This window comes from Somniosus microcephalus, chromosome 22 (genome assembly GCF_052327205.1).
Source record: "Somniosus microcephalus isolate GS21.2 chromosome 22, FLI_Smic_1.0, whole genome shotgun sequence".
NCBI lineage: Eukaryota > Metazoa > Chordata > Chondrichthyes > Squaliformes > Somniosidae > Somniosus > Somniosus microcephalus.
This window is the reverse complement of record NC_141008.1, coordinates 60,602,348-60,622,888: the sequence shown is the minus strand read 5'-3', so window position 1 is coordinate 60,622,888 and position 20,541 is coordinate 60,602,348. Positions and strand designations below refer to the sequence as shown.

At 47.1% G+C, this 20,541-nt stretch overlaps 1 protein-coding gene across 8 annotated transcripts in view; it reads right to left on the bottom strand.

The window, feature by feature from the left end:
* Positions 1-20,541, bottom strand: part of rap1gap2a (RAP1 GTPase activating protein 2a) — a 383,517-nt gene that overhangs the window by 44,452 nt on the left and 318,524 nt on the right. For all 8 annotated transcript variants that reach the window (XM_085964881.1, XM_085964886.1, XM_085964885.1 and 5 more), the window contains 5 exons: positions 19,782-19,911; positions 13,141-13,296; positions 12,365-12,436; positions 11,519-11,605; positions 10,688-10,822 (listed from right to left, as the gene is read on the bottom strand). In XM_085964881.1, the coding sequence (XP_085821007.1) occupies positions 10,688-10,822; positions 11,519-11,605; positions 12,365-12,436; positions 13,141-13,296; positions 19,782-19,911 (580 nt within the window). The remainder of the gene's footprint in view (positions 1-10,687; positions 10,823-11,518; positions 11,606-12,364; positions 12,437-13,140; positions 13,297-19,781; positions 19,912-20,541) is intronic.

Genomic DNA, 20,541 nt, shown 5'->3' with positions numbered 1-20,541 from the left:
AATGTGTATATTATTTTTCTTATAACATGTAATTAATAATTACTTAAAATATGATGTACTGGTTGGCTAAAAGGGGAGGAATTGTAGTGTATGTGCCTTTAAGAGCCCCAGGTGTGCTGTAATGCCGTTAATGGCCACTTGGGCTATATAAGCCTGTATATTGTGTTATATCCGTTAGAACCTCCCCCAAACTTTGCTTAGTAAACACCTATGAACCAATTCCTGTCTTCAGTGTCTCTATCAACACACGGTCACTACAAATACGATATCTGTTTCTTAAAAAACTCGCACTTGGGGCGATTGGCTCGTAGCCCATGTTCTCTTAGTCTAGTGAGCACCTGCTCTAGGTTGGCAAGGTGTTCACTGTCATTTTCACCTGTCACTAGGATGTCGTCCAAGTAACACTGAGTCCCCGGAATCCCTTGCAGGACTTGTTGCATCGCTCTTTGCCATATCGCCAGAGCTGATGCTACTCCGAATACCAGTCGATTATACTGGTAAAGACCTTTGTGAGTGTTTATCGTGAGATACTTCCTAGAGGATTCTTCAACCTCCATCTGCAAATATGCTTGTGCTAGGTCAATTTTTGTAAAACGCTTCCCTCCAGATAGTGAGGCGAAAATATCTTCTATCCTCAGGAGAGGATACTGTACTGTGTGAAGGACTGGGTTCACCGTCACCTTGAAGTCCCCACAGATGCGAACCTTCCTTGGCTCCTCAGACTTATTGTTTAACGTTTTCTTCATGACAGGAACGATGGGTGTCGCCCACTCGCTCCAGTCTACCTTAGATAAAATGCCTGCATTCTCCAGATTCTCCAGCTCTGCCTCGACGGCTGGGCGAATTGCATACGGAACCGGTCTTGCTTTGAAAAACTTGGGAATTGCATTCTCTTCTATTTTTATCGAAGCGGTTACGCCTTTAAGAGTTCCCAGTTCTTGTTGAAATACCTCTTTAGCGTTAGCTAAGATATTTGACAATCGTCCAGGTGTGACGTCGTCATCCTTTTTACCAGCCACAGTGGTTGTGTATGTACCTTTAAGGGAATAACTGGTCTCAGACTGCAGTACCAGCAGTGACCACCCCTGTATAAAAGGCCCTAGCAGGCTTCTGTAGTTTCAGTTACCAGGTTGTCTCCATTCAGTAAAGACTTGTTATAATCAACTCCTGCAGTCCGTGTTTCAATTATACACGGACATAATACTGGCGACGAGTAAGAAACGAACTTACCTGCAACTCGGCAGCACCTGAGACGACGTTATTGAAGGTCGAAGCCAGAAGAAAGAAAAAAAAAATCCAATTGAAACTCGAGAAACGGGCGTCGACCGTGGGCAACCGCCCTCCAAATCATCGAATTGAAAAGTGCAGGAAAGACTGTCGAGAGCCAGGCTAATCGGGCTGGTGGCAGGTAGTGCACTGATCCTTCCTGGGCTGCGGCGGGCTAGAGCTCGATCGGGTGGCTCTGCAACGGGGCCGGGCAGCAAGTCGGGAAGCAAAGAGAGAGCGAGAGGGTGGAGCACACAGGGCGCGGCCGGTGCTTCGAAGCCGGGCAGCGTTCGGACCTAAGAAGAGGGAGGGAAGTGTCCCAGAGGGTCCGCTCCACGACGGGAACGGTTCTTCAATTAACGGAGCAAATATTGAAGCGCGATAGAAAAATAAAAATACCGCGGAGAGCGGCGTTGGCAGCAGCGATCGGGGAGGCGCGAAGACCATAGGGCGTCGCCATTACAGGATAGTAAAATAAATATAATCGCCAGCAACAGCGTTGGCAGCGGCGGGAAAGCGCGGGAGGCGCCATCTTAACTCGGCGGGGAAGAAGGAAAAGCGCGGGAGGCGCCATTTTGATCCATCGGGGACGAAAGCAAAGCACGGGAGGCGCCATCTTATATTTTCAAGATGCCAAAGACTGGCGATATCACTGCCTTCGATAATGCAATAGAAGACTGGACCACGTATGTGGAAAGAGTCGAGGTATATTGCGAGGCAAACGAAATAGCCGATGAGAAAAAGGCATCGGTATTGCTAAATTTAATGGGCGCAAGAACGTATGGCCTATTGCGGGACCTGATTACTCCAGCCAAACCGAAGGCGAAGAGTTTTAACGAAATTGTTGCTATCCTACAGGAACACCTAAATCCTACACCGCTGCTGATAGCAGAAAGATTTAAATTCCACAGGAGAAATCAGCATAAAAATGAGAGCAATGCTGATTACCTTACGGAACTACGCAAGCTATCAAAGCACTGCCAGTTCGGAGCAGGACTGGCAGATACCTTACGGGACAAATTTGTCTGTGGACTCCTGAGTGAAGGAACCCAGAAGAGGTTACTCTCAGAGAAAGAGCTGACGCTAGATAAGGCTTTCAGCGTGAAAGTATCGTACGAAGCAGCAGCAAGGGGAGCTACGGAAATACAACAAAAGCCACAGGAATACGGCACCCACGAAATGACACGGGGATTTGCAAAATGTCATCGCTGCGGCAGAACAAACCATGACCAGAAGGATTGCTGGTCCAAGGACAAAATATGCATGCAATGCGGAAAGATGGGACACATTGCACGAGTTTGCAGGTCTGGGAAGAAGACCAACGACAACAAAAAGGCTACTAAGGCACCGTACAGGAAAGTACAAAAGATGACGGACAGTAGTTCCGAAGACCAGATGAGCGATAGTGAATCCGGGAACAAGAGACTAAGCTGTCTCAAACTTCACAACGTAATCGCAAAAGAGGATCACCGAACCATTTGGGTCACCCTCACGATAGCAGGGTCCCAAGTCAAAATGGAATTGGATACAGGATCAGCTCTAACCGTCATGAATCGACGAGACTACGAGTGGCTATTCTCACACATACCCTTGAGAGAGACATCCATTGTCTTGAGGACGTATACGGGGCAAAAAGTATACCCCAAAGGAAAAATAAGGGTGCCTGTCGAATACAACGACAAGAAAATCCGGAAATCGTATCTCTACATTCTGCAAGATGGTGGACCACCGTTATTGGGACGTGAATGGATCAGAAAGATAAGTTTAGACTGGCACTCCATTCAGGCACTGACGGAGGCTGGTAAAAAGGATGACGACGTCACTCCTGGACGATTGTCAACAATCTTAGCTGATGCCAAAGAGGTATTTCAACAAGAACTGGGCACTCTTAAAGGTGTAACCGCCTCGATAAAAATAGAGGAGAATGCAATTCCCAAGTTTTTCAAAGCAAGACCGGTACCATATGCAATTCGCCCAGCCGTCGAGGCAGAGCTGGAGAATCTGGAGAATGCAGGCGTGTTATCTAAGGTAGACTGGAGCGAGTGGGTGACACCCATCGTTCCTGTCATGAAGAAAACGTTAAACAATAAGTCTGAGGAGCCAAGGAAGGTTCGCATCTGTGGGGACTTCAAGGTGATGGTGAACGCAGTCCTTCACGCAGTACAATATCCTCTCCCGAGGATAGAAGATATCTTCGCCTCACTATCTGGAGGGAAGCGTTTTACAAAAATTTACCTAGCACAAGCATATTTGCAGATGGAGGTTGAAGAATCCTCTAGGAAGTATCTCACGATAAACACTCACAAAGGTCTTTACCAGTATAATCGACTGGTATTCGGAGTAGCATCAGCTCTGGCGATATGGCAAAGAGCAATGGAACAAGTCCTGCAAGGGATTCCGGGGACTCAGTGTTACTTGGACGACATCCTAGTGACAGGTGAAGATGACAGTGAACACCTTGCCAACCTAGAGCAGGTGCTCACTAGACTACGTGAACATGGGCTACGAGCCAATCGCCCCAAGTGCGAGTTTTTTAAGAAACAGATATCGTATTGTGGCCACGTGATTGATGAAGAGGGGTTGCATAAGTCCCCTGACAAAATTGAAGCGGTAGTTAAGGCTCCAGCGCCTGAAAATGTGTCGCAACTGAGGTCATTCCTCGGATTGGTGAATTACTACCATAAGTTTTTGCCGAATTTGTCCACAATTCTGCATCCACTGAACGCCCTACTACGAACGGGAGTAGCATGGAAATGGAGCGAAGAATGTAAGCGGGCCTTTCAGAAGAGTAAGGACCTAATCACTTCAAGAGAAGTATTGGCTCACTACAACCCATCACTGCTGATAAGACTGGCGTGTGATGCGTCTCCCTACGGCATTGGGGCGGTCCTGTCACATAAATTCCTTGATGGTTCAGAGAGGCCGATAGCTTTTGCGTCACGCTCGTTAACTTCAGCCGAGCGTAACTATGCCCAGATTGACAGAGAGGCTCTCAGCCTGGTGTGGGGGGTGAAGAAGTTCAATCACTACCTGCACGGTCAGAAATTTACTCTACTAACTGATCATCAACCGCTCGTCTCCATTTTCAACCCTCAGAAGGGCGTACCGATAATGACGGCACAACGGCTACAGAGGTGGTCCCTTTTCCTAGGGGCACACCAATATGACATAGAGTACAAAGGAACTAAACAGCATGGGAATGCTGATGGATTGTCACGCCTACCGTTGCCGACGGTGGAAGAAGAACTGGCAGTGGATCCAGTGGAGTTATTCCACTCGACTATAGTTGAATGTCTCCCTGTGACGAATGCAAACATAGAAAAGGAAACACGAAATGACCCGACACTCTCCTGGGTCTATGATTTAACGGTGAAGGGGTGGCCAGCACATGGCGAACCACTGCTGCCAGCATTGTCACCGAGAAGAGAACAGCTGTCAGTGTGCAGAGGAACCTTGATGTGTGGATCCAGAGTAGTAATTCCACCCAAATTGAAGGATAGAGTGCTCAATGAGCTTCATGAGGGTCATCTGGGAGGTGTAAAAATGAAGAACTTAGCCAGAGTGTTTGTGTGGTGGCCGGGAATCGATAGAGAAATCGAAGAGATGACCAAGAGCTGTACAGGATGCCAGAAGGTCCAAAACACCCCACCACAAGCCCCTCTACATCCATGGGAGTGGCCCTCATCTCCATGGCAAAGGGTGCACATTGATTTTGCTGGTCCCTTTATGGACTTGATGTTTTTAATTGCGGTGGATGCACATTCAAAGTGGCCAAAGGTAATAAAAATGTCCTCAACCACCACAGAAAAAACTATCACAGTCTTACGAACCATATTCGCCAGGAATGGGCTGCCTGAACAGATTTGCTCTGACAATGGACCACAGTTTGTGTCTGAAGAGTTCCGGAGGTTCTTAAAGAACAATGGTGTTAAGCATTACACATCCACCCCATATCATCCAGCCACTAATGGATTGGCCGAGAGGTTTGTTCAAACATTCAAGAAGGCTATCAAGGCAATGTGTAATGAAGACATACCCCTACAACACAAGGTGGATAACTTCTTGTTTGCCTACCGGAATGCGACACATGCGGTTACCAACCAAACTCCAGCCATGATGTTCTTCAATCGAAGACTACGATGCCGCTTGGATTTGGTTAAGCCAAACGTCAGAAGAGATGTGGAGAACAGGCAGTTTCAGAATATGAATGAAAGGCCGACCAGGAGTTTTAAGATAGGTCAACCAGTTTTGGCCCGGAACTACCGCACAGAGAAATGGCAGCCAGGAACGATCTGTACACGGCAAGGACCTCTAATGTATACCGTGGACGTTGGAGAGAGCATTGTAAGACGCCATGCTGACCAGATTCTAGAGTCACTGGAAAACGTCAACTCCACACCACGATCTGATACACCTGGCGATGAAACCGAAGTACCAATTGCATCTACCGCAGAATCGGTGATATTGGAAGCAGACGAACCAAACAACGACATTGATCCCGACTCAACCTTGCCAGAAGAACCTGATATCCCAAAGAGGCGTTATCCAGACAGAATCAGGAAGCCTCCTCAAAGACTGAACTTATAGTTGCTTAACTTCAACCAATGTATCTAGCAACCATAATTGTAATTGTAATTAGTTATTATTTAGTTGTTAAATGAATGTTATGTACTGTTTATCTAAAAGGGGAGGAATTGTTGTGTATGTACCTTTAAGGGAATAATTGGTCTCAGACTGCAGTACCGGCAGTGACCACCCCTGTATAAAAGGCCCTAGCAGGCTTCTGTAGTTTCAGTTTCCAGGTTGTCTCCATTCTGTAAAGACTTGTTATAATCAACTCCTGCAGTCCGTGTTTCAATTATACACGGACATAATAACAGTCAGTGCCTGAATGGAGTGCCAGTCTAAACTTATCTTTCTGATCCATTCACGTCCCAGTAATGGTGGTCCACCATCTTGCAGTATGTACAGATACAATTTCTGTATTTCCTTGCCATTGTATTCGACAGGCACCCTTATTTTCCCTCTGGGGTATACTTTCTGCCCCGTATACGTCTTCAAGACAATGGGTGTTTCTTTCAAGGGTATGTGTGAGAATAGCCGCTCGTAGTCTTGTCGATTCATGATGGTCAGGGCTGATCCTGTATCCAATTCCATTTTGACTTGGGACCCTGCTATCGTGAGGGTGACCCAAATGGTTCAGTGATCCTCTTTTGCGATTACGTTGTGAAGTTTGAGACAGCTTAGTCTCTTGTTCACGGATTCACTATCGCTCTTCTGGTCTTCGGAACTACTGTCCATCATCTTTTGTACTTTCCTGTACTGTTCCTTAGTAGCCTTTTTGTTGTCGTTGGTCTTCTTCCCGGACCTGCAAACTTGTGCAATGTGTCCCATCTTTCCGCATCGTCTGCATATTTTGTCCTTGGACCAGCAGTCCTTCTGGTCATGGGTTGTTCTGCCGCAGCGATAACATTTTTCAAACCCCCGTGTCATTTCGTGGGTGCCGTATTCCTGTGGCTTTTGCTGTATTTCCGCAGCTCCCCTTGCTGCTGCTTCGTACGATACTGCCACGCTGAAAGCCTTATCTAGCGTCAGCTCTTTCTCTGAGAGTAACCTCTTCTGGGTTCCTTCACTCAGGAGTCAACAGATAAATTTGTCCCGTAGGGTATCTGCCAGTCCTGCTCCGAACTGGCAGTGCTTCGATAGCCCGCGTAGTTCCGTAAGGTAATCAGCATTGCTCTCATCTTTATGCTGATTTCTCTTGTGGAATTTAAATCTTTCTGCTATCAGCAGCGGTGTAGGATTTAGGTGTTCCTGTAGGATATCAACAATTTCATTAAAACTCTTCGCCATCGGTTTGACTGGAGTGATCAGGTTCCGCAATACGCCGTACGTTCTTGCGCCCATTAAGTTTAGTAGTACCGGTGACTTTTTCTCATCGGCTACTTCATTTGCCTTGCAATACACGTCGACTCTTTCCACATACGTGGTCCAGTCTTCTATTGCATTATCGAAGGCAGTGATATTGCCAGTCTTCGGCATCTTGGAGATCTAAGATGGCGCCTCCCGCGCTTTGCCTTCTTCCCCGATTGATCAAAATGGCGCCTCCCGCGCTTTGCCTTCTTCCCCGTTGGATTAAGAAGGCGCCTCCCGCGCTTTCTGTCTTCTCCGCTGCTGCTGTTAACGCCGCTCTCCACGGTCCCCGTGGCAAACTGCAGCTCCTCGCAGCTTTCTGCGCTTCTAATTTCTTTTATTACAATTACTGTTCCCGTCATCAGAGCAAACCCTATGGGACACTTTCCTCCCTCTTCTCGGGTCTGTACACTGCCCGGCTTCGTAGCACCGGCCGCGCCCTGTGTGCTCCACCCTCTCTCTCTCTCTCCTCTTCCCGACAACGCTGCTCAGCCCCGTTGAAAAGCCACCCGATCGAGCTCTAGCCCGTCGCAGCCCAGGAAGGATCAGTGTACTACCTGCCACCAGCCCGATTAGCTGGAACACCATAGACAGGATAACCAAGCCCCGCTCTCGACAGCCTCTCCTGCAAATCTTCAAATTCGATGAATCAGAGGCGGTTGCCCACGGTCGACGCCCGTTTCTTCTGTTTTTTTTTCTTTTCTTCCTTCTGGCCTCGACCTCTAACAACTTCGCTTCAGGGATGGATCCCCATGAGGTGGTGCAGAACTGTAGGTAAGTTCGGATCTGTTCGTCGCCAGTGTTACGTCCGTGTGTAATTGAGACACGGACTGCAGGAGTTGGTTATAACAGGTGTTTACTGAGTGGAGACAAAACTGGAACTACTATGCAAAGTTACTACACAGGCTTATATACAGGGGTGGTCACTACTGGTACTGCAGTATACAGGGGCTGCAGAATATAGTTCCTTCTTCAAAGTACATACACTACAGGATCTTTTACGTCCACCTGAGAGCACAGACGGGGGCTCAGTTTAGCATCTCATCCGAAAGACGGCACCTCCGACAGTGCAGCACTCCCTCAGCACTGCACTGGGAGTGTCAGCCTAGATTTTTGTGCTCAAGTCCCTGGTGTTTCACTAGAACCCGCAGCCTTCTGACTAAAGGTGAGAGTGTTGTCATTGAGTCAAGGCCGACATTAAATAAAGTAAGAATGCAAAGGAAAAGATTGGTTAATATCGCGGGTGAGGCCTTACATCAGAAGTGATTAAAAGCAAAGACTTTCTTTTCCAAGGTGCCTTCTAATGTTTCTCAGAAATGTCTCAAAGTGCTTCACATACAATCAATAACTCTGAAGTAAAGTGACTATTTTTATGTGGGGAAATGTGGCAGCCATTTTGTGCACTGCAATACCCACAGCATCAATCAGATGAATGACCAGTTAATCTATGTTTGGTGGCGCTGGTAGAGGGAAGACATTGGCCAGGATACCAAGTGAATCCCTTGCTCTTTTTCCAAAAGTGTCATGGGATTCTTCAAGTCAAATACTTTAGATGATGTTTTGAAGCTGAATCCTGAGACTGAATCACTGCCTGTGGTTCACCGACAGCCTACTGGTAATTTATATTATGGAGGGGATTGAATTTCTGATTTTCTTTCAAATGATTGGTGTCACCTTTCCAGCAGCAGTATCTTTGATGTTGCAATGACATGCGCGCCTTGTGATGTAGGGCCGCACAGGCTACGGAGTCACTTTGGATCGTGAATTAAACCAAATTTCACTGCTCTCCTTATATGCAGGATGCAGGAAGGATGTTCCCGATGGTCGGGGAGTCCAGAACCAGGGGTCACAGTCTAAGGATAAGGGGTAAGCCATTTAGGACAGAAATGAGGAGGAATTTCTTCACCCAGAGAGTGGCGAACCTGTGGAATTCTCTACCACAGAAGGCAGTAAAGGCCAATTCATTAAATATATTCAAGAAGGAGTTGGATATATTTCTTAAGGCTAAAGGGATCAAGGGATATGGGGAGAAGGCAGGGACAGGGCACTGAATTTGGATGATCAGCCATGATTGCATTGAATGGCGGAGCAGGCTCGAGGGGCCGAATGGCCTACTCCTGCTCCTATCTTCTATGTTTCTATGTATAATACATCATATGCATGTGTTGTTTTTATTGGGAAACCTTGGTGAAGACTGAAGAGCCAGAGAAAAGGACACCGCGATTGAAAAGAGGAGAACCTTGGGTTTTTAAAACCTAGGTCTATAGATATCGGAGGTAGACAGGACACAGGAGTTTGCAATTTCTAATTCTGGGGAGAGTATGAGTTGGAAACGGTCTTTATTTCAGCACAATAATAATGATGCATGACTAGTGTGGTGTGGTAGTCTAGGGAGGTTTTTTGAGGGGGGGGGGAAGAGCTAGGGGGAAAGAGCGGTATTGTGACATGGGTTGCTAATAGGTTGGGAGTTAGGAGACAGAGAGTCGGGATAAAGGGAATGTTCTCTGATTGGCGGGATGTGACAAGTTTTGAGGTATCAGATTTTCACCATGTCTATTAATATAGAGTTGTATATCCAATTTGCAGATTACCTAAATTAGGAGGCACAGTAAGTTGTGTTAGCTGGAAACAGGATGTTACAAAGGGGCATAAACTGACTTAAGTGAGTGGGCAAAACTATGGCAGATGGAGTTCAATTTGGGGAAGTGGGAGGTGATCCGAGAAAGACAAATAGTAATATTTTCTTAATATTGAGGAACTAGAAGCTGTGGAGGAGCAAAGGGACGTAGGTGTCCATGTACACAAATCACTAAAGACTAGTGCAAAGAGTAACCAAAAATCTAATGGAAAGTTGGCCTTTATCTGGAGGGGTCTGGAATACAAAAGTGAAGTTATGTTTCAGTTATACAAAGGCTTAGTCAGACCCCATCTGGAGTATTGCGTTCAGTTTTGGGCACCAATCCTCCTCAGGAAGGAAATATTGGCAGCACATATTCACCAGAATGATACCGGGCCTAAAGGGTTAAGTTATGAGGACAGGTTGCATAAACTTGGCTTGTATTCCCTTGAGTTTTGAAGGTTGAGGGGTGATCTAATCAAGGTCTTTATAAATGATAAAAAAAGGTTTCAAGAGGGTAGATGCTTCAAAACTATTTCCTCCGCCGGGGGAATTCAGAACAAGGGCACATAATCGTAAACCATTTAGGAGTGAAATCAGAAAGCACTTTTTTACACAACGGGTAGAGGAACTCTCTCCCTCAAAAGGTTGTGGATGCTGGGTCAATGGAAATTTTTGCAAGGTAAGGGTGTTAAGGGATATGGAACAAAGGTGGGTAAATGGAGTTGAGCTACAGATCAGAAATGATCTAATTGAATGGCTGAACAGGTTTGAGGGGCAGAATGGCCTCCTCTTGTTCCTATGTTCCTCTTGAATTCAACTCAACTACCTGACAAGAGTACATCTGATGCGCCAGGTTTGGATGCAACTTGTTCTACTAGTTGGCTTTACCTTGAAAGACTCTAGGAATCCTCCATGGCTGCCATTTTCCATCTTCTCTTCATCAGAGCCCAGCCCCAACATGGCCTGTGTCTGGCTGTGGAGTTCATCATGCAGGTTGTCCAGCAGTGCTGCTCGTGTGCGGTTCTGTGTAGTGAGATCAAAAATATACGGCGCTTAACGGGACATACAACAAGGGTTTCCTAGAGGCCTTATTATACATAAGTACATAAGAAATAGGAGCAGGAATAGGCCACTTGGCCCCTCAAGCCTGCTCCGCCATTCAATAAGATCATGGCTGATCTAGGACTCAAAGGCACTTCCCAGCCTGCTCCCCATAACCCTTCACTCCCTTATCTTGCAAAAATTTGTCTATCTCCACCTTAAATGTATTTAATGACCCAACCTCCACGGCTCTCTGGGGCAGAGAATTCCACAGATTTACGACCCTCTGAGAGAAGAAATTCCTCCTCATCTCAGTTCTAAAAGGGCGACCCTTTATTCTGAAACTATGCTCTCGAGTTCTAGATTTCCCCACGAGGGGAAAATTCCTCTCTGCATCTACCTTGTCAAGCCCCCTGTATGTTTCGATATTATACAGTGTATACTGAAGATAAAAACACACCGCTTGACCTGGCCATACAGTGAAGTACACTTTATTGTTCCAATTCTTGACGTTAACTAAAAAAAATATTGAAAATAGTTTACTTTGATTAAAAGAAAGTTCCCACAACAAGTTTCCCTCCTGATTTTAGACAGCAGCATTGACATGATTGCGAAAGGAATCACTCTCGTGCATTCCTCACATTGTTCTGTGGAACAGCCTCAAATGTGCATTCTTACCTCCAGCTTTGCAAACTTCTCGGACTTGTAGCAAGCGGACTCGGCGTTGATGAGCTTTGTGAGCAGAAACTCTCTGAATTCAGGGCCCTAGGCATAAAAAGGGTATGTTCAGGAGCTCGGTTTCCGAGTCAAATACATTTAAGGATAGGATGGCGCGGTGCCCCGAGGCTCCAGAGCGCTCTGCCACAGAGGATGGATTCAACCCTGTGGGTACCTCGCCAATGTATTTCCAATCTCAGCCAGTTGCCATGCAGAGGCGACAAGAAAAGGTAAGCTGCTCTTCCACAGAGGCTGGATGGAGGGAAGGCAAGTCTAAAGAGGTTCATGGATGCAAAGCATGTTGTACTGTTCTATGGCACAGTACCTTGGTTCACAACCACCATACTATCCTGGAGAATCAGTAGTGTAATATGTGAGAAGCACAATCGCATGTCTCTGGGCAACACCAACAGGAGATCAACAAGTTACAAAAACATATTTAAATAACCCAAGAATCAAATTTCAAAAAGCTTCAGGTTAAACATAAATCCTTATAGTAGGAATTTTGTAAAGAGATCCCAAGACTGACACCCTCTTGCACATAACATCAGGGATGAGAAAGAGTCATTGAAGTCATCCCTCTAACACATCAACTGTCCCATCGCAACATCTCAGTGCATTCTGAATGACCCCAATGTTTTTACTTCCATTGTTTTGTTTGTTATGTTATTGCAAACATTTACCACTTTGAGGACACTTTGCTCCTTTCTGTAAGACATGCCTGTTGTATAGAAGATGTCCACCCTGTAAATACAAAAGAGTTCACTTCACTGGATGACGCTCAGCACATGAATTGGACCTTCTTACCTTTCTAAACACATCTGGGCTTGGCAACGGGGGACCAAAGGGACGAACTCCCTCTCGAGCAGTGACTGAAACCTGACAAGGGATGAGAAGATTATTATTAGAGTTATTTTCTTGAAAGAATTCACATTAATCGGACATACAGTGGATGCCATTTATCCGAACATCAGTTAACTCCACTTCACAAATGACTTAAATGGAAAAGAAAGCCAGGCGTTGTGTAAAACGGGCTGCCGATTCACCACGAGCGCGATTTGCGCTACTGGCGAAAACCAATTTCACCCCCTTTATATCCTTCGCTTCCTATGGATTGATCAGTTTACTGTATAAAAGATGGCAACGTGGCAAATAGGTCAGAAGTCACTAGCATACACAAGTTGGCATTAATACTCCAGGAGAAGCATCCGGGAAGGCACCGAACACCTCGAGCCTCTTCGCTGGGAGCAAGCAGAAGCCAAGCGCAAACCGCGGAAGGAGCGCACGTCAACCCAAGCACCCCACCCACCTGCCCCTTCAACCACCGTCTGCCCCACCTGTGACAGAGACTGTAGGTCCCGCATTGGACTCATCAGTCACCTGAGAACTCATTTTTAGTGTGGAAGCAAGTCATCCTCGGTTTCCGAGGGACTGCCTAAGAAGAAGAAGAAGAAGACACAAGTTGGCATTAATACTCCATTTTTGTTTTGTGTCTGGTTCAGTTGGGGCAGAGGACCATTCATTCCCCCCCCCCGACCTATTTTTTGGACCCAATAGGTTACAGAATAATTTAATGCTATTACCTTATAAGTAGTTTTATCTGCACAGGGAGTCTCCAACTGCACCACAATGTATGCGTGAAGGAAGTTTGAAGCGATCATATCTGGAACGAACGGTGTGTTTTCCTCTTGGAACACGACTGCCACAATGTCGTTCCCGATGTGCCGTTTTCTTTGCAGCTGTGATGGAGAAACTGAATGTTTAGTCAAAGCGAATACTACATCTTAAATTAGGAAGAAATAAGATTCCTAGACGCCAGGGAGAATTTGAATCAGAGGTTATAACACTCATTTGCTCACTGAGCTCGATAGTGGGATAAATCTATTCTAAGGATAAGGGGTAGGCCATTTAGGACAGAAATGAGGAGGAATTTCTTCACCCAGAGAGTGGTGAACTTGTGGAATTCTCTACCACAGAAGGCAGTAGAGGCCAATTCATTAAATATATTCAAGAAGGAGTTGGATATATTTCTTAAGGCTAAAGGGATCAAGGGGTATGGAGAGAAAGCAGGGACCGGATACTGAATTTGGATGACCAGCCATGATCGCATTGAATGGCGGACTAGGCTCGAGGGGCCAAATGGCCGACTCCTGCTCCTATCTTCTATGTTTCTATGTATTTGCGTTCTCCCCATTTCTTGTGAAGGAGCTGACTCGCACTGGGGGGCAGGGAAAAATGGGTGGGGGGATGGTTCCCAGGGCATCAGCTGACCTCTGGCACGTCACTCAACTGGGCAATCATCGAGTAGGAGCTTGGACAGTGAGCGTTGGCAAGCTGTTCAAGAATGGTGAGCATCACAGCCGGGGCTGATCCACACGGGCATCTTCCGAGAGGAATCACCAGCTAACATTCAGGAGAGGAAACTGTGGCCAGTTTCTCCTCTCCTTAGCTCAGAGGCACGGACGAATATTCTGACATCTCTACCAGTCAAGATCAGGTAACTCAGTGCAGACCTGGCATTGAGCCTAGAACCTTCCTGGTGTGTGGCTCAGGTACTGACTGGCCACTTTGGGGAACTAAGCCATTGACATCGGAATATTTCCATTGCTAGGTTCTTTCTCTTTGAAAATCTATGCTTTGATCACATAATAATAAACTCCCATGATTTTGGGTAACACATTGTTCGGACATAATGAATTAAAAAAAAATTCATTCATGGGATGTGGGCGTCGCTGGCAAGACAAGCATTTATTGCCCATCCCAAGTTGCCCTTGAGAAGGTGGTGGTGAGCCGCCTTCTTGAACCGCTGCAGTCCGTGTGGTGATGGTACTTCCACGGTGCTGTGAGGGAGCGAGTTCCAGGATTTTGACCCAGCAACGATGAAGGAACGGCGATATATTTCCAAGTCAGGGTGGTGTGTGACTTGGAGGGGAACAGGCTCGAGGGGCTGAATGGATGATAGTTTACTCAGAAATAGTAACCAAAGTGTTAATGGAAGTAGAGGACAAGACCTACTTAAGGTCTTTGTTCTAGAAACTGCTGAATCATTTACTATGGTCACAAATACCTTAGATCAAATGAAATTCAAAGTAAACGTTTTGCTCGACTTATTACATTGTGGAGACTGAATACTTTTCTGAACACTCTGAGCAACAGCTGGGATTTGGGGGATTTGTCCATTGGACCTTCCTTTGTTTTGGTCTTCCAGAAGTTCTGAGTTCAAGAATTCAGAACTTGTTCTTCGACCCTTTACTAAAAAATTAAGATTAAGATCAAGATCTTGCATATTACACAAAATATACTGGGCATAAAATCTCCTGCAAATCAACAACAGATTATTTCTTGAAAGGAACAGGAGGAGGCCATTCAGCCCCTTCCTCCGTTCAATTAGATCATGGCTGATCTGTATCTTAACTCCATCTACCCCTCCCCCTTCCCCCCAACCCCCGGTTCTGTAACATGCAATACCCTTCCTCACAAATGATAAACTTGCAGGAATCAGCGTGTCCAACACTTGTGATTCACACTGCTGGGAGTCACACTGCTGGGAGTCACACCGCTGGGAGTCACACCGCTGGGAGTCACACCGCTGGGAGTCACACCGCTGCATCCAAGCAAGAGTCTTGAGCTAACGCTGCCGAAGGAGTCAGCTCCGAGTGCTTCAGCACGACCTCAGGATTCCCACTTGGACATTACCTGAAGGCTTCCTTTGGGAATCGTGAATGTTGGTGCTGCTGCCTGCATCAATGATGTTCCCAAGCAGTAGTCCTAGGGGGAGAAATTCGGTATCGCCCCGTCTGGGGCATAATTATCGGCCGGGCGCAAAGTTTAGCGCCTGGCACTAATTATCGCCTCTGACTGCAAACTTGGCTTCTATCGCCTCTCGAGGTGATTGGAGCGCTAAATCAGGCGCTACACGCCTCTCTTAAGGCGCTAACGCCGAGGAGCTACCTCAGAGCGCTGGCAAAGCTCATGTGATGTCTGTCAGCAATGGCACACAGACACACTGGTGCCGGCCAGTTCTTAAAGGGGAGGGTCGATCTTGCTCTCCATCCACACCCTGCTCATTGCAGCCTTGAATCGCAGCCTGGAAAGACCTGTACATCAATTCTGCTGGAAAGAACAATGGAGAGGCCCAGGGAAAGAGCTCAGAGTGCAGCCCCCACAGTCTCTTCTAAATCGATACAAGATAGGTCAAATCAAAATGAACCTGCAAAGTGCTGCTCAGTGCCCAAAACTCCTTCACACAGCGTTGAATCTCTCCAGAAGTCTCTCTCTCGCTCTCAGAATGCGTGGTGCAAAAATGTCGCCGACAAAAAAAAGGCAGGAAGCGGCCGCCTTTAAATAACGCTCCCCCAGTCCCTTCCCGACTGCAAAACGTTCCCTTCTACCTGTCGTTGCTAGCGGCAGGCGGTAAGGCAGGGGGTGCCACTCAATATCCGGTCTGGAGCGCTACCGGGGCGTTGCACGCTCGACTGACATCACGATCTGCGGGCGCAGGAGATCATGGCGGTAGTGTTCAGCGCCGCTGCAAAATGTCTGGTCAATTTTGCGAGCGGCACAATCATCGCCGCACCCGTGCGCTAGTTGCTTTGCGCCCCATTAGCGCTTTCTTAGGGCGCTAACAGGAGACGCAAAGCAACCAAATTTTTCCTCCCTAATGTCTGCCCATCGATTTGCCGCAAGGCTTTTTCTTCTGCACTATTTACCCTCAGTGGCATCATATACCATGGGCCTTAACCCTTCACCTACATTTCACAATAATAGAACAGGACCCGGCTGCCTTGTGCTGAGAGGCTGTGGATGATGGTTATAAAGTGTTTGTGTTTCACTCTCACAGCTTATGTTATCTAAACCTCCTCATAACCATCATACACATATATATTTCTTACACACACACACACACACACACACACACACACACGCAAAATAGCCAAATGTTTGCCTTTCACCAGCTTCACAAAATGAGCAGACATGACGTGCCGGTAGAATTTCTCTTGTCTTCTTCACTTTGCATTGGAGCAAAACCCAATGAACGTTCAGTTTACAGAGGTACAGTTTGTACAAATCAAAAGAGCTTATACAGTTGCTGTATTAAACCCACTGCTGGACCCTAGGGGGGTGAACTTCTGATAGGGTGGGGGGAGGGATGTTGCCTCCTGATCGTCTGCCATAACTTTGGCAGAAAAGCCGCGGAAACGAGGTGAACGCCATTTAAATGCTGTTCTTTCCAGAGATTCCGTGGCTCTTCTGCCGAGGTCCCGTGAGACGATCGGGAGACACCCCTTCCCCAGCCGTCCCCAGCCGGAAACTGACCCCCTACATCTCCAGCTCTGGTCACCTAATCTTAGGGAGGATATCACTGCCCAAGAGACAGTGAGCAGCAAAGGCCATTCCACCTGCCAAAAAATTTATGAGGAAAAATGAATGAAGCTGTGATCGTTTTCTTTGAAAAAGAGATCGTTTTTTTTTTGCCAAATGAAGTTTTTAAGTTTACTAAGGGGATTGATAAGATAAGGTAAAAGATTCACTCTGGCAGTGTTTAAATAGCGGGAAACTCAAGGTCAAAATTAGGAAGTTAGGAGCAAGAGCAGAAGTCAGACAGCACATTACTTTTTATGCAAAGAATAATGGTCTTTTGGCGATGTTACCAGGCAAGGCGGACAGTATAAGTGATGCTTACGATGCTTTTCTGGAGAGGAAAGTGATTGAGCGATACGGTGAGGGGCAGGCAGGTGACAGGTAGATCAATCAAGATAGGAGCAGTTGCTAAGAATTCTTGTGTTCACTTTAACAATGTAACGCACTGCCCAGGTTGTTTTTATCTGTGCAAGACTCTGTGTGCCTCTAAAACTGGGAAAAGTAAGAGTGAATGGGGGGGAAAACAGTACAAGTTTAAGCCCTGAAAGTCCATGGTCTGTGATCACGGTGGGTACATGCCCACCATTGTCCTCCACTACTGACCCAGCCAGAGTTCGCGGGGTCAGTGGGAGGGCACCGTTTTTTATATTCGTTTGTGGGATCTGGGCGTCACTGGCAAGGCCGGCATTTATTGCCCATTCCCTAATTGCCCTTTGAGAAGGTGGTGGTGAGCCGCCTTCTTGAACCGCTGCAGTCCGTGTGGTGAAGGTGCTCCCACAGTGCTGTTAGGGAGGGAGTTCCAGGATTTTGACCCAGCGACGATGAAGGATTGGCGATATATTTCCAAGTCAGGATGGTGTGTGACTTGGAGGTGGTGGTGTTCCCGTGCGTCTGCTGCCCTTGTCCTTCTGGGTGGAAGAGGTCGTGGGTTTGGGAGGTGCTGCCGAAGAAGCCTTGGCGAGTTGCTGCAGGGCATCTTGTAGATGGTACACACTGCAGCCACGGTACGCCGGTGGTGGAGGGAGTGAATGTTTAAAGTGGTGGATGAGTTTACAATCAAGCGGGCTGTTTTGCCCCTAATTTGCATGGGACCGAGAGACACACGTGTTACTATAGCCGTGTCTCCCGTGACCACTTGCACTATGCAGCTGGACCAGCTAACGCCTGCACACCATTTGGGGATGGGTGGGTGGTTGTCCAAGCCCCTCCCAGACCCCATGAAGCCCCCACCTCCTTGCCCGGTCTTTGAGGAACCAGATCGCTTCCCTGTTCTTTTCTCCTCCCCTCCCTCCCCTGGAGCTCTCTCCTGACGATTTGGAGCCCACTATGACATATCTCACTCGGTATTCTAGTCTCCAGTACAGTGTCAGCTGTGGCTCAGTAGGTAGCACACTCACCTCTCAGACAGAGGTTGTGGGTTCAAGTCTCACTCCAGGGACTTGAGCACATAAAGCTAGGCTGACACTGAGGGAGTGCTGCACTGTCGGAGGTGCCGTCTTTCAGATGAGACGTTAAACCGAGGCCCCGTCTGCTCTCCCAGGTGGACGCAAAAGATCCCATGGCACTATTTCGAAGAAGAGCAGGGGAGTTATCCCTGGTGTCCTGGGGCCAATATTTATCCCTCAACCAACATCACTAAAACAGATGATCTGGTCATTATCACATTGCTGTTTGTGGGAGCTTGCTGTGCGCAAATTGGCTGCCGGGTTTCCTACATTACAACAGTGACTACACTTCAAAAGTACTTCGTTGGCTATAAAGCGCTTTGAGACGTCTGGTGAAAGGCGCTATAGAAATGCAAGTCTGTCTTTTTTCCAGTCCTACGTCGGGAACTGAGCCAGGGGAGTGGGAATTCCTGCCGTGTGGATTTTCTGACCCCGGGGACCCCCCCCCCCACCCCCACCCACCTTATAAGGGATGAGTGAAGGTTCTGCCCTCACAGGACCCCTGGAAATTTCTGAAATGGAGGAATCCTGGCACAATCGGGTCCCTGCGATTTGCGGTGGGTTCCATCAGACTCCTGCTGGAGTCAGGGCGGAACCTCAGTGGACATTCGTGGTTCAATTGCCTTTCAGTTTACTCATTATTTTGCAAATGGTATGTTGGCCTTTATTACAAGAGGATTGGAGTATAAGAGTAAAAACGCCTTACTGCAATTATATAGGGCCCTGGTGAGACCACACCTGGAGTATTGTGTACAGGTTTGGTCTCCTTACCTAAGGAAGGATAGAAAGGAAACTTTCTGGTATCCGGCACGGATGGGACCGACCTGGTGCCGGTCCATCAACAATGCCGGATAACCGAACGCTATAGTTAAAAGATACGGAGCTCAGAGCTCCGTCTAAAGCAACAAACCCTGTTGCTTAACAGCTTCAAAACAATCGGCACAACTTGCAAGTGTCTCTGTAGCTTAGCAACAGCTTCAGCTACATGCTTGCACAGCCACAAATGGAGTAAAAAAAGTAACTAAAAGTAAAAAAAAGTTATCTGAACCGACTCCTGAATTTTGCCGGTGGATAGAGCGTTCCGGTTATTTAGTGGCCGGTTAATCGAAAGTTTCCTGTACTTGCCTTAGAGGGAGAACCCCTCTGCTCTTCTTTTACATCCACCCGAGAGGGCAGATGGGGCCTCAGTTTAACGTCTTATCCTAAAGACGGCTGAGGATACACCAGATGACTTTTAAAATTATGAAGGGTTAAGGGAACAATAGATAAACATTAGGAGCAGAGGAAGATGCAGCAGTGTGTGGAACAAGCAGGAGCGGGGATTTGTTTTGGATTGCCCTAGCAAAGAGCTGGCACAGATACGATGAGCCGAACGGTCTCCTTCTGCACTGTAAACATCTCGGGTTCTATTAACCTACCTGCTGAGTGTCTCCTTCTGTAAACGGCAGCTTTGTGGAAACATGGAACATTATCTCTCTGTCTTTGAAGGTGGTGTAGACTGACTCTGACCCCGTTTGACCATGAGCAACATCAAGGCCTCCTCGGAAGCTGTATTGGAAAGATATTTTACATCCAAGTTACACTTCCCTTTGTATGAAGGCTTTCCAAGTCAGGTGCAACCTGAACGTGGCTTACTGAACTTTACTTATGCATGTTTGTAGACTGATCGGCAATACATTAAACATGGAAAATGGAAACAACCTCCTCTTAACTACTTGGGCTAAGAGTTTCCACTTTGGCGCAAGCGGCGATCTGGGTGCAAATTGCGCTGGTTTTAAGAAGCATTTTTTTTGTTCAAGTTTCCGCTCAAACTTATTTGCATATCACCGAACATAAAGGACTGGATTTTACTCACTGAGACGAGTTGGGGCGGGGCTGCTGCCTTCTGGGTTCTAGTCCCGCCCCCAGCGACATCCAATGCACAGATACTATTTTCCCCTGATTGGCCTTGTTAAGCCCGCCCAGCGGGCTTGCCGGCCAATTAAGGGAAAGCTGGTGTCAGATGACGTCAGTTGATGACGCTTCATCTGCCGGTTTTCTTAAAGGCACATTAACCATAAATTTTTGACAGATAATTTTGACAGTGTTTGACAGGATTGAGGTGCTGTCAAGCACTGACAATCACTGTACAAAGGTGAGCCCTTGCACCCAGACTCTCCAAGGACTTTCTCCTTAGGA